Genomic DNA, 13,012 nt, shown 5'->3' on the forward strand with positions numbered 1-13,012 from the left:
TCTCTAATACGCACACCATCAGGTTGATACGACCTTCTAGAGGGTGATCCTACTCGATCACTTGCAGAGTAATTTTGGCCCGGCCCGAGAAGAAGCCTGGTTCTGGTCTCGGATGTGCTTCGAAGACAGGCTAGGCTTGGGCTAGGAAGCCATAACGCATGGGCCAGACGGCCTTGAAATGAGGTCCATTGCCCATGTCATGATAGCCCGTGCAGGGATTGATGGTGCAGTTCATATTGTTGGGCCTCATCTTTTTACCATTTCCCGGCCCATGTAGCTAGGCGCTTCTATCTTTTTGTTTGTTTATGGAAGAACAAAGCCCTGTGAAAAAAATGACATTTACGACCCTGGTAGTTGGCTTATGACATATCACCCAAGTTCTTATGACAAGCTATTTGGCTTCTGTCTGAGCAGAGGTCATCTTTTGGGAGAATGCGGTGGGCTTATTTGTGTGTAGAGGTCATGTTTTGTGAGCTTCTGCCAGTGCAAGAGGTCATCTTTTGGAAGAAGCTTTTCGCTGGAGGTACACGGGTGTAGTTCACTGGTGAAATGGAGATGAGCAGGGAAGATAGACACATGGAAGATGACGTGTTAGTTTGACACTGATAAACAATGTTACAGTGTTAGTTTCCTTTAATTGAATGTAAATTCTCATTACTATCCTGCGATTTGTCCCTCCAGTCGACACTGTCTGAAACGTCAAGACAGGAAATCAGCCTCATTTCCTGTCTGAAATGTCAAGTTTACTTGACTGGAGGTAGTAGTATTATGAATATATATTCTGACATGGTTGGGTAGATACTTGGTGCAAATTCATACATGCACATCGTAACGTTCCATTTTGTATTCCCATTTAATCAATCATATTCTTATTTGTATTCATAAATATAATATGGTTAATGTGGTTTTAACACTAATCAATTCGTTTAACCACTACAGAGAGCAACCTGCCTGGCTCTTTTTGCTGGGATGATCAACCCGCGTTCATGTACTCAGAGACAGGCAACGAAGAGCTAGCTAGCCAGCTGCTGCTAATTAACCACACTGCAGTTAGCTCTGATCTGGCCGTCGGTTCCGGTGAGCGGGCTGATGTTCCCCAAGTTTATCATCGCCGCCGCAAAGTCGGCGAAGAAGAGGGCGTTGTCCGCGCTGTAGTCCTGCACCAGCGCGTCCTGCGAGCCGCCGTTGAAGAGCTCCTGGTCCGAGTGCAGCAGGCCGCGCCTGGCGGCCAGGTTCGCGTAGAACGCGTTGTCGAAGACCAGCTGCGTCTGCTCGTCCAGCGCTGCCAGGTTGCCGTTCGTAGAGCCTGACGCGGAGGAGCAGTTGGCCTGGAGCTGCTCCGCGAAGGCCGTGTCGATGTCGGAGTCGTTGTAGATGCGGTCGCGGAAGTTGTTGCACTGCGCGAAGCCGATGGTGTGCGCGCCGGAGAGCGCCGTCAGGTCGCGCGGGCTCAGGCCCTTGTTGCCGAATGCTGTGACGAGCGTGCTCAGGTCGGAGCCTGGCGACGGGAGGTCGCTGTTTGCCTGGGTCAGGTTCGCCGTCGTCGAGTCGCGCCGGCCGAGAGGCACATCCCAGTTTGGCCCCCCGAGCTGCAACAACCGTGCACATGACTACAGGAGATGAGAGACGTCCTTGCATGGTTATATTTGCATGATTTGCGGCTGGCTCTGGCCTGGGACGTACCAGGACGGTGCCGTCCCTCGCGGCGAGGGCAACGATGTCGGCGCACGAGACGACGCCAGAGCAGTTGGCCTCGACGTCAATCTTGATCTTGTTGATAACGTCGTAGCCGCGGACGGAGTTCACATTCGGAAAGGCGGTTTTCTCGCCGACGAAGCTCCCCACATCGTCCAGAAGAATCGAGGCGTCGCATCCCTGCATGACGAACCAAATGTACACCGTGACACTTTATTAGACTGGTTTGAACCCAAACTCTAGTCGACCATTCAATCATTCATGAATATACATAGAAGAGACGGAGGCCGGAGGAGGGGATGAGTACTTGAACGAAGCAGTCGTGGAAGAAGAGCCTAAGGAGGGAGGCGCCCATGCGGCGGTCGGCGGCGATGGCCTCATTCACGGCGGAGCTCACGACGTACTCCAGCGCCGGGCAGCTCGAGGCGTAGAACGACGGCGTGAGCTGACTGTTGGCGGCGGAGGAGAGAAGGAAGAGCGCCACGAGTAAGCAATGGCTGGTAGTGGACGAAGCCATGGTTAGCTAGCGCGTGCTCACAGTTGCAAGTTGAATTAGCTCTGGGTATTGCTATCCAGGTGTCTGCATAGGGCCCTATTTATAGCTAGCGCTCTTTCATTGCATGCATGTGAATTGGGTAAGTTTGATTTTGCCTCTCCCCACGCACACGTGGAATATCTGGAGAAAGTCATACAGTAACGTACATCACTCATCGTCCAGGCTGCTCATCTGTGATTCTGTCCTGAATTCCAGCATCCAACGTCGTCGGGGTAACGTGCAACTACAAGCAGTTGCCGGCATATGTGACTAACCGGGACTGAGGACCTTCATGTCCTAACTTATCAGCGTAGTCATTGCAGTTACACACTATGATGCTGGACCGCGTGTGGACATAAGTACAGTCAGTGGCGGACCCAGCTAAAATTTTTAGCTGGGGCGAACTAAACCAAAAGTAAAAATATATTACACACCGCATTCACATATTGCAATCACACAAATTAGAGTGTAAATGGTAAATGAACGATATAGAAGGAGATTTCAGATGACACCTCTAATATGAAGAAATAAATGACAGTTCTTACACTAGCACCATATAATTCAAAATACACTAAAAGATCATGGATCAAAGCAACCTATCAATTTAATAAAGATCATTTAGTTAGTGATAATGAAGTGATCATATGCCTTAAAAATTGGTGAAAATTATGAGAATATACAAACTACTAGTAAAACACTAAGCACGTCTAGATCCTTTAGGTTTCCTCGGCAAGTTTATTTTTCGGTATTTCATGACTTGAAACCTCTTCTTAAATTTATCACAATCAAGTTCTTTAAAAATCTCCTTCTCAATATAGCACACCAACAAGTAATTGAGCCAATCATCGGACATCTTATTGCGCAAATTTGTCTTGATTTAGTGCATAGCTGAGAAAACTTCTTGAATTCATGTAGATCTCAATTGGTATCATTTGCCTCTTACTTTGGTTGTGTTGTCATAAATTACAAAAAGGGGAGATTGTAGCGAAAATGACCCTATTAGTCTATAATTGTGATTTTGGTGATTAATGATAACATAGTTAATGGGACTAACATGTTTGTCAAGAATATATGTTAGTAGGTCTCATGGATGCAATACATGAGAAGCTATGGGACAAAGTTTGGTTGAATTAAAAAAAAGTCCCAAGAAAAATAACTACACCAAATGGTCCGGTGTTCACATAGTTGAACACACCGGAGCATTATGTCCAGAGGCATTTGACCTCACCAGAAAGTTCAGTGACAAGTGTTTGCTAAACACCGGAGTATTTCTTAGTGACACGTGGGCAAAATGGACACAAGTGTTACGCTGGATGGTCCGGTGCTACGGAAGTGCACACACCGGACAATAAACAGTGCAAAGATGAAGAAGAAACAAAAGACCCCACCGGATAGTCCGGTGATTTATTTGAACACACCGGAGGAAAGCACCGGAGCATTGTTGACAAAGGGAAGAATGCAGTAACCTCACTGGAAGGTCCGATGCTCTGAAGATGTGTACACCGGAGAATATTTTTCTGAGAGGGTTGTATTGGCTCGGCTGGCTGAGGATAACTCACCGGATAGTCCGGTGATGAACTGATGTGCACCGGGAATACACCGAAGCAATTTACACAGAGAAGAAGTTGGTTCAGATGGTTAAGGTATATTCACCGGAATGTCCGGTGATGATGTTGCAGTATACATCGGAGTATACGGTGTTCACAAAGATTTGAGTGGGGTTTCAACAGCTAGTTTGTGAGAGTGTACTCACCGGATGATCCGATGTTAGTACTACTATTCTCACCGGATCATCCAGTGTTAACAGCTTTTTAGAGTCGTTGGGTTAATGGCTAGTGCGCGAGTTTGAGGCTATAAATACCCCTCCACTCAGTCTTTTAAGTGTGCCGGAGTCCAGAGAAGTTCATATACACCTGAGAAGACATCCAAGCCACCAAAGTACTTAAAGTGATCATCTAAGGTGATTAAGCATAGGATTAGTGAGTGATTAGTGCTTATAGGCCTAGAGAGTGAGTTACTAGGTGATTGCTGCCTAGAGAGTGGATCAAAGAGTGATTTAACAGTGTACCTCTTGGTACACCGGCACATTAGAGTCTTGGTGACTCACCGACAAGCTTGTTGACCATCCGACTTGGTGTGGAGCTGCGGCAATGCGATTGTGCGGGGACACAGAGAGCCTTGCCTTTGTGGCTCAAGCTCTGAAGTGATCATGGCGGCAAGGAACCGAAATAGAGGCTAGTAGTGAGACCTTGCCTTGGTGGCTTGGTGGCTCATCTAGGTGGAGACCTTGTCTTTGTGACTTGGTGGCTCAAAGAGGCCGTGACCGGGTGCCGACCGGGAGCATATCCTTTGTGGAACTCCAACGTGGACTAGGGGTGGCATTCATGTCATTGATACCACATGAAAAAAATCCTTGTGCTGAGTTTGGTCTCTCTACCTTATTTACGTTTCCACATTTACTTACTTGCAATTTACCTTCTTAGATAGGTTGCAAGCGCTTTGATCGGTAGAGTAGACACACTAGATAAACCTAAAGCATATTTAGATAGAAATTGATATAGGTTTATCTTGTGTTGTTTTTGGAGCTGAAATAGTTTTAAGTGTCCTAATCCCCCCCTCTTATGACGTCACCGATCCTTTTAGCCTCCCTTTAGTACTTGAGGCCTTCCGTCGAGCGCCTTGTGGGTGTTGGCTCGATGGGGTGGGAGTCAATTGTAGCTGTGGAGCCGGTCATCAATGAGCCAATACAGAATTCCTTGGTGAATCTAGCACAGAGGTTTGGTACAGATGAATCATCCTTAAGCTATTAGATGCTACAGGAAGTGAAGAGGGTGGCGCGACAATCTGCTCTGGTGACGAGATGGAAGCCATCGGGGAATCACACGGTCTCACTGGAGGGAATGTCGTGCCGTGATGACTTCATCGGTTCGGCTTTCGGTTCGATGGCCGGTAAGTCAATGGAAGAAGGATCCACCTCCACCGATGTGGACTCCTTCCCTTTTTGCTTGTGGCTGCGGCAACACCTGGGAGGTCTGATCCGCAGTGGACATGATTGGTGTGCCCTGCGTCCTTGAGGAGCATGTGGAGGCCGAAGGGATTATCGATGAGGATGTTGATGATCCGGTCATTGTCTTCACTAATAGAGAGGACTGTGTGCTACATCTACGAGGTTGGGGCGATGTACATCTCCGTGGAAGGGTGGTCATGCTAGTGCGCGGTGAGTGAAGATGGCAAAACAACGGTGGGTGCCATCGCCAGGTGAGCATTGCTACAAAAGTAGCAACAGGGAATGCGGTTGACATGGCGTGGACCACGGATGCATGATTTGATGCAACGACTGCAGTAGTGCAACGAGTGGATGATGCTGACACAAGTGCGGATGCCAACGTAGGCGTAGACACCGACGCAGAGGTAGATGCCAATGCAGCAGCGTTGTCGGTGTATCAGGAACCGGGGGTCCCCGAATCCCGAGGCTAGGCCAGCCATCCGCCACATGGCGCCATCCCGCGGAGTCTCTCCCGCAAGGTGAGAAAAGGTCAAGTCCTGGGAGAAGGCGCTCGGGGCCACAGTCGGTGGCCTCCGAGTACCCTAGTTCCCCGATGATCCACGAAATCTAAGTACCGGAAAGAAAGTGCTCGGGAAGGTGTACGGTGACCCCCGAGCACCCCAGTCCCCCAACGACCAGGAGAGCTAAGTACCGGGAGAAACATGCCCGGGGCCGCCGGCGGTGGCCCCTGGGCACCCAAGTATCCCGAGGACTCACCGAAGGAAGTTCCGGGAGAGAGTGCTTGGGGCTGCGTGTAGCAGCCCCCGAGCACTCGGTTCCCCGAGGATCCGTACAAGTGTGCCCGGGAGAGAGTGCTCGGGGAGGTGAATAGTACCCCCGAGCACTCGGTTCCCCGAGGAAAAGAAAGGGCATTCTCGGGAGAGAGTGCTCGGGGGAGGTGAACAGTCCCCCCCGAGCACTCGGTCCTCCGAGGACAAGAATGGGCGTTCTCGGGAGAGAGTGCTCGGGGAGGTGAACAGTACCCCCGAGCACTCGGTACCCCGACGACCCAGAAAGCCCCCTGGTGGAGGCCCCCGAGGGGCCCATCGATGAGGTGTCAGCCAGTCAAAGGCCCGAGGCCGCATTTAAAGAGCGCGTGTGGCCTGTCACCTCCAACTGCTCCCGCCGCGCTCAGCGTCAGTTCCTGCCATGTTCTTGCAGAGAGGCGTGGGGTTATTAATTGCACAGGTCCCGTCCCGTGCCATCCGGCCTGTCTCAGGATAACGTCGTAAGGACCAAGGCGTTCCGTCTGCCGTGCTGCTGTGGCAGGGAAACAAGACAGGGCGGGCACGCTGGGTCGCTCTGCGACTGCCCGGTGGGCCCTCTCCACGGCGCCCGTTGCCAGGGCATTTATTCTGACGGATGACCGGGCGTGCGACGCATTTTCCACCCCCAGTCACTTCGCTCAGAGGAAATAATGACGCCATTTCCATTTATGGTGTCTCGGAACTCGTGCCCCCCTCCTGTTCGGGGCATGTTGCGGCCGGCGGATACTTAAAGCAGCCGGTGGCACAAAAGGAAAAAAAGAGGTGAAGCTGTAGGCAACGGATAGACAAGAACACAGCGCAAGAGAAACAACGGCTGAGAGGCGAGCAGTACGAGACAGGCTGAAGAACAACGAGCCTCAGGCTCTTAGATAGATCAAGATTCTTGTAACCAGCAACATCCTTGAGGGACTTCCTCAGGGCATTTATAGTATCCATACAGGAGTAGAGTATTACGCCCCCGTGCGGCCCGAACCTGTCTAAATTCTGGTGCATTTACTTCTTCTTGCACTAGGTTGCTCCACCACCACCAGCCGTTGCATTCATTCCCATTTATTTCTCCGACGAACAGACTCAGGATCATCCCCCCGACCGAATCTCTAAAAAGGGGTCTCTCGGGATCCCTGCACTGGAGTTAATCCTCCGACAGCTGGCGCGCCAGGTAGGGGGGAAGCATCCCTGAATCTGTTTGTTTATTTTCTTCTGCAGAAAAAATGGCCGGTGGTCATTGCTTCCAGCGTTCCGGTTCCAGTTCCAGCGGGAAATTGCAGCCCCTCGCATAGGAGGCCCCAGCCGCTGCTGCGTCCCAGCAGCAGCTGCGATCTGCACGCGCGGTGTTCCCCTCCCAAGGGGACCAGGGCACTGGGCCCAGCAGGGCCGCTGCCGCTGTCGCCGGTGCACCATCCGACCCCCAGCCGGTGGTCGAAACTCCTGCCGCTAGGTCCGCGTCTGGACAGCGCTGGGCGCCTCTCTGACGTAGGCTCGCCTTCGGCAAGGCCAGCCCCGGGAGTGCGCTGCTTGCAGCACACGCTCTCCTCAGGCATCCGCTAGTCCAAGCGACCGGGGAAACCCCGGAGGGCCGCTGGCTCCAAGAGGTTGCCGCCCTGGTTGGCACTGCTCGCCGCCAGGTGCTGGCCAAGAGTTCCCACGCCACCACCCAGCGTGGCGCCACCAGAACCGGCCCATCATCGGGTAACGTTCGCACTAGCCGGGGGGCCTCCAGGCGAAGCGCCGCCCCCCTAGCCGCGTCCGAAGCCCACGACCTCCGCTTGCACCTCAACGAGCGGAGGGGCCTCAAAGACGCGCGCGTCACTCTAGAGCGCCAGCGGGAGACCCGGCAGGAGGTCGAAGCTGAGGACCAGGCTTCCTCTTTGCCGGCCTATGATCGCCAGGACTCCCCGGCTTACCGGCGTTCACCGCCCAAGAACGGCACCCGCGCCACAAGGTACGGCATCGGTTGTCGTGCCTTCACTAGCGAGCTCCGCCGGGCCAAATGGCCCTCCAAGTTCCGCCCCGAGCTGCCGGAGAAGTACGACGGGTCCATCGACCCCGTTGAGTTCCTCCAAATATACACTACTGTCGTCCAAGCGGCTGGTGGTAGCGAAAAGGTGATGGCTAACTATTTTTATGTTGCCTTGAGGGGCTCTGCCCGTTCTTGGCTCATGAATTTACCCCCAGGGTCTATTAGCTCCTGGGATGATCTTTGCCACCAGTTCGTGGCTAATTTCCAGGGCACGTTCACGCGCCCCGGCCAGGAGTGCGACCTCCACGCCGTCAAGCAGCAGGAGGGGGAGACGCTGCGGTGCTTTATTCACCGCTTCAGCCAGGTCCGCAACACTATCCCGCGAATAACCCCCCACGCTATCATCGTTGCTTTCCAGCAGGGCATCCGCGATGAGCGGATGCTCGAGAAGCTAGGCACGCACGAGGTCGAGACCACTACGGAACTTTTTGCGCTGGCTGACAAGTGCGCCAAGGCGGAGGAGGCACGGGCTTGGCACGCTCCGCGCCCCGAGCGCCCCGCCGCCGATCAACCAAGTTCTTCCCGCTCCGACATGCGGGGAAAGAAAAAGAGAAGGAGGCGCGAGGCCGTCCCCGTCAAGCCAGCCCAGGGCCCCGCCCGTAGGCCGGCCAAAGAGCCCGACCGCAGGCAAGAACGCCGGGCCGCCACCGACAGATGGCCTGCGCCCGCGAGAGCCCCAGCCCGGGCCCCTCCTAGGGCTCCGGCTCCCGCAAGAGCTCCGGCCCATGCCCGGGCTCTCGCTCCAGCAAGGGCCCCCGCCCCTGCGGGGCCCGAGCCAGGCAAATGGTGCCCAATCCACCAGACCAGATGGCATGACCTCACGGAGTGCCGTACGGTCAAGGGCCTCGTCGAGCAGCGCCAAAGGGAGCGCGACGAGTCCCGCGGGGGAGGCGACGCTGGAGCCACTCCCGACAACACAGAGCTCGGCTTTCAGGAGCCCGAGCACACCGTCGCCTTCATCGACGGAGGCGCCTATACGCCTTCCTCACGGCGCGGCGTCAAGATCATGCGGCGCGAGGTATGCTTGGCAACCTCGAGTGAAGAGGCCACAAGGCCCCTGAGATGGTCGGACGCCCCGATCACGTTCAGTATGGCCGATCACCCTGCCAGTACTGCAGGAGTGGGGCGACTACCCTTGGTAGTGTCCCCCACCATCTGCAATGTAAGGGTCGGCAGGGTACTGATCGACGGGGGCGCAGGCCTCAACCTCCTTTCCAAGGAGGCCTTCGAGAAGCTGCAGGTGCCCTCCAGGCGCCTAAAGCCGTCGCTTCCGTTCTGCGGGGTGACATCCGGGAACTCCCTGCCCCTCGGGCAGGTTGAGCTGCCCGTGACTTTCGGGAGTTGGGATAACTTCCGCACGGACGGCGTCATCTTCGACGTTGTGGAGCTCCCCCTCCCCTACAACGCCATCCTCAGGCTCCCGGCGCTCGCTAGGTTCATGGTGGCTGCGCACTATGCGTACCTCACGGTCAAGATGCCCCATCTCCGTGTCCGCTGACACCGGCGGTGCCGTCTCCTACGCCGAGCAGTCATACCTGGCCTTGGTCTCAGCTCAGGCCGAGGTCAAAGGCTGTCCAGGGGGCCCGGGACCCTCTTCATCCAAACCCCGACTCACCGCCGATGCCTCCGTTCCTACGAAGGAGGTCGTGGAGGGCGAAGACGCCTCCCAGGTCATCCGAATCGGCGGTGACTTGGATGGCAAATTGGAAAGCGCGCTTGTCGCCTTCCTCTGGGCTAACGTCGACGTGTTTGCATGGCAGCCGTCCGACATGCCCGGGATCCCTAGGGAGGTGATCGAGCACCACCTGGCTGTGCATCCGGACGCACGCTCGGTGAAGCAGAAGGTCCGGCGGCAGTCGCCTGAGCGCCAGGAGTTCATCCGGGAGCTGGTCAGCAAGCTCCTTGACGCCGGATTTATCCGAGAAGTCCTCCACCCCGAGTGGTTGGCGAATCTAGTTATCGTCCTGAAGGCCAACGGCAAGCTCCGCATGTGCGTGGACTACACCGATCTAAACAAGGCTTGCCCTAAAGATCCTTTTCCTTTGCCCCGCATAGATCAAATTGTAGACGCAACCGCGGGATGCGATCTTTTGTGTTTTTTAGATGCAAACTCTGGTTATCACCAGATTCGCATGGCCAAGGAGGATGAAGAAAAAACTGCTTTCACCACCCCGGTGGGAACTTATTGCTATATGTCGATGCCTTTTGGTTTGCGCAACGCTGGGTCTTCTTCCAGCGAGCTATCCGTATCACCCTTGATTCGCAGGTTGGCCGCAACGTCGAGGCCTACATCGATGATCTCGTGGTCAAGTCCCGAGACCGCGCCACCCTGCTCGAAGACCTTGCCAAGACTTTCAATAGTCTCCGCACTACCCGCCTGAAGCTCAACCTCGAGAAGTGTGTCTTTGGGGTACCTGCAGGCAAGCTCCTCGGTTTCTTGGTTTCCAACCGAGGGATCGAGACCAATCCAGAGAAGATCCGGAACATGGAGCAGATGCGACCCCAGGCTCGACTCAAGGAGGTCCAGTGTCTCGCCGGCTGCATGGCGGCCCTCGGGCGCTTCATCTCCAAACTTGGGGAGCGGGGCCCCCCTCTTCAAGCTTCTGAAGAAGACTGGTCGTTTCGACTGGACGACAGAGGCCGAGCAGGCCTTCCGTGATCTAAAGAAGTATCTCACCTCACCACCCATGCTGGTGGCCCCGTCCGAAGACGAGCCACTGCTACTCTACGTATCAGCCACCCCTCAGGTCGTAAGCATGGTGCTGGTGGTGGAGCGCGATGAGTACATGGGGTCAGGTGCTGGGTCCCAACTCCTGGCCGCCCCCGGGCACTCCCCCGTCCTCGCGGCTCCCCCGAGCAGGGGGTCGAGCCCGAGCACTTGGCTCCTCCCGAGCAGGGGGTCGAGCCCGAGTACTTGACTCCCCCCGAGCAGGGAGTCGACTCCGAGCACTTGGCTCTTCCCGACCAGGGAGTAGAGCCCGAGCACCCGGTCAGCCCCGACCACATCGTCGAGCCTGGGGGCTGTAGCAGGCCCTCGGGTGAGGCCGTAATCCGGGCCTGCCGGGTACAGCGACCGGTGTACTTCGCCAGTGAAGTCCTCTGGGAGGCAAAAACAAGGTACCTCCAGGCTCAGAAGCTGCTCTACGCCGTGCTCATCGCTTCCCGGAAGTTGCGCCACTACTTCCAAGCGCACAAGGTCTCGGTGGTTACCACGTACCCACTGGGGCCCATCCTCCAGAACCGAGAAGGCACTGGGCATGTAGTCAAGTGGGCGGTGGAACTGGCGGAGTTCGACCTGCATTTTGTCAATCGCCAGGCGATCAAAAGCCAGGCACTCTCTGACTTCGTGGCAGAGTGGACGCCCGTCCCTGAGGTCGTCCCAGAAGAGATCTCTACATATCCCGGGCACGATGCGCCCGGGTACTGGATCATGCACTTCGATGGTTCCCTCTCATTGAAAGGCGCGGGGGCCGGAGTGGTTCTCACCTCCCCAACGGGTGAAGAACTCTGGTACGTCGTGCAGCTGCAGTTCCGCGCATCCAACAACATGGCGGAATATGAGGGTCTCATCGCTGGCCTCCGAGCAGCGGTGGGCCTCGAGATTCGTCGCCTCCTGGTCAAGGGAGACTCCCAGCTGGTGGTCAATCAGGTATCTAAAGAGTACCAGTGCACGGATCCTCAAATGGCGGCGTACGTGGCGGCAGTCAGGAAGCTGGAGAAGCGCTTCGACGGCCTGGAGCTGCAGTACATCCCACGCCGCGACAACTCTCTGGCCGACGACCTCTCTCACCTGGCCTCCTCCCGTGCGCGCGTCCCTGTTGGAGTCTTTGAAGAAAGACTCACATGGCCTTCCGTCCTGCCTGCTGAACAGGGTGAAGGGGAAACCTCGAACTCAATTCAGGGGACCCCGCCGGCGCCCTCAGTGGGAAGCCCCGTCAGGGTGCCGCCGTCCAGCGAGTGCGCTGCGCTTGCTGATTGTTCTCAAGATGCCTCGTGGATGGATGATATCCGAGGGTACTTGAAGGAAAAGTTCCTCTCCGGGGATGAGGTTTCTGCTGAAAGAGTTGCTCGGCAGTCCAAACGCTATGCCGTAGTAGATGGGGATCTCTACCGGCGTAGCGCAGGCGGCATTCTCCTGAAATGCATCACCCGGGTAGAAGGCGGCGAGCTTCTCGCTGAGATCCACGAGGGCGAGTGCGGTGGCCATGCATCGTTCCGCACGTTGGTCGGGAAGGCCTTCCGGCAAGGTTTCTACTGGCCTACAGCCCTCCAGGATGCTTCCGAGCTGGTCCGACGCTGCAGAGCGTGCCAGTTCCATGCAAAGCAGATTCACCAGCCAGCTCAGGCTCTTCACACCATCCCCCTGTCATGGCCTTTCGCGGTCTGGGGGCTGGACATTCTGGGTCCATTCCCCTGAGCAATCGGGGGCTATGAGTACCTCTACGTCGCCATCGACAAGTTCACCAAGTGGCCGGAGGCGGTCCCAGTCATCAAGGTGACCAAGAACACGGCGCTCCAGTTCATCCGTGGCATCACCAGTTGCTTCGGTGTCCCGAATCGGATCATCACCGACAATGGCACTCAGTTCACAAGTGCCCTGTTCGGGGACTACTGCGAAGACCTCGGCATCAAGCTCTGCTTCGCCTCCGTCGCTCATCCTTGGAGCAATGGGCAGGTCAAGCGCGCCAACACAGAGATACTGAAGGGGCTCAAAACCCAGACCTACAACGTGCTCGCAAAGCACGGGAAGGGGTGGGTCGACAAGCTGCCTGCCGTGCTTTGGGCCAACCGGACCACGCCAAGCCGCGCTACCAGGGAGACTCCTTTCTTCCTCGTGTACAGTGCTGAGGCGGTCCTCCCCTCCGAGCTCACTCTAGGCTCCCCTCGGGTGCATGCCTACTCCAAAGGCGAGCAGGAGCAGCAGAGGCGCGACGACGTCGACTATTTGG

The 13,012-nt window shown here is 55.7% G+C and overlaps 1 protein-coding gene across 1 annotated transcript; it reads right to left on the reverse strand.

The window, feature by feature from the left end:
* Nucleotides 1–1,031: 1,031 nt before the first annotated feature.
* Nucleotides 1,032–2,212, reverse strand: LOC133920632 (peroxidase 70-like). Its single transcript, XM_062365235.1, has 3 exons — nt 2,003–2,212; nt 1,684–1,875; nt 1,032–1,589 (listed from the first exon to the last, which is right to left on the reverse strand). Exons 1-3 carry the CDS (start codon nt 2,210–2,212, stop codon nt 1,032–1,034), a joined length of 960 nt encoding a protein of 319 aa, XP_062221219.1.
* Between the last annotated feature and the right edge of the window lie 10,800 nt (nt 2,213–13,012).

This window comes from Phragmites australis, chromosome 6 (genome assembly GCF_958298935.1).
Source record: "Phragmites australis chromosome 6, lpPhrAust1.1, whole genome shotgun sequence".
NCBI classification, from domain to species: Eukaryota; Viridiplantae; Streptophyta; class Magnoliopsida; order Poales; family Poaceae; genus Phragmites; species Phragmites australis.

Bases quoted from the DNA above. Each gene is read 5' to 3' on its own strand.
- LOC133920632 (XM_062365235.1), bottom strand. From the start codon at position 2,212: ATGGCTTCGTCCACTACCAGCCATTGCTTACTCGTGGCGCTCTTCCTT. The intron at 1,876-2,002 runs GTACTCATCCCC...TTCGTCATGCAG, and splicing joins TCCACGACTGCTTCGTTCAA to GGATGCGACGCCTCGATTCT. The intron at 1,590-1,683 runs GTACGTCCCAGG...CGGTTGTTGCAG, and splicing joins CGAGGGACGGCACCGTCCTG to CTCGGGGGGCCAAACTGGGA.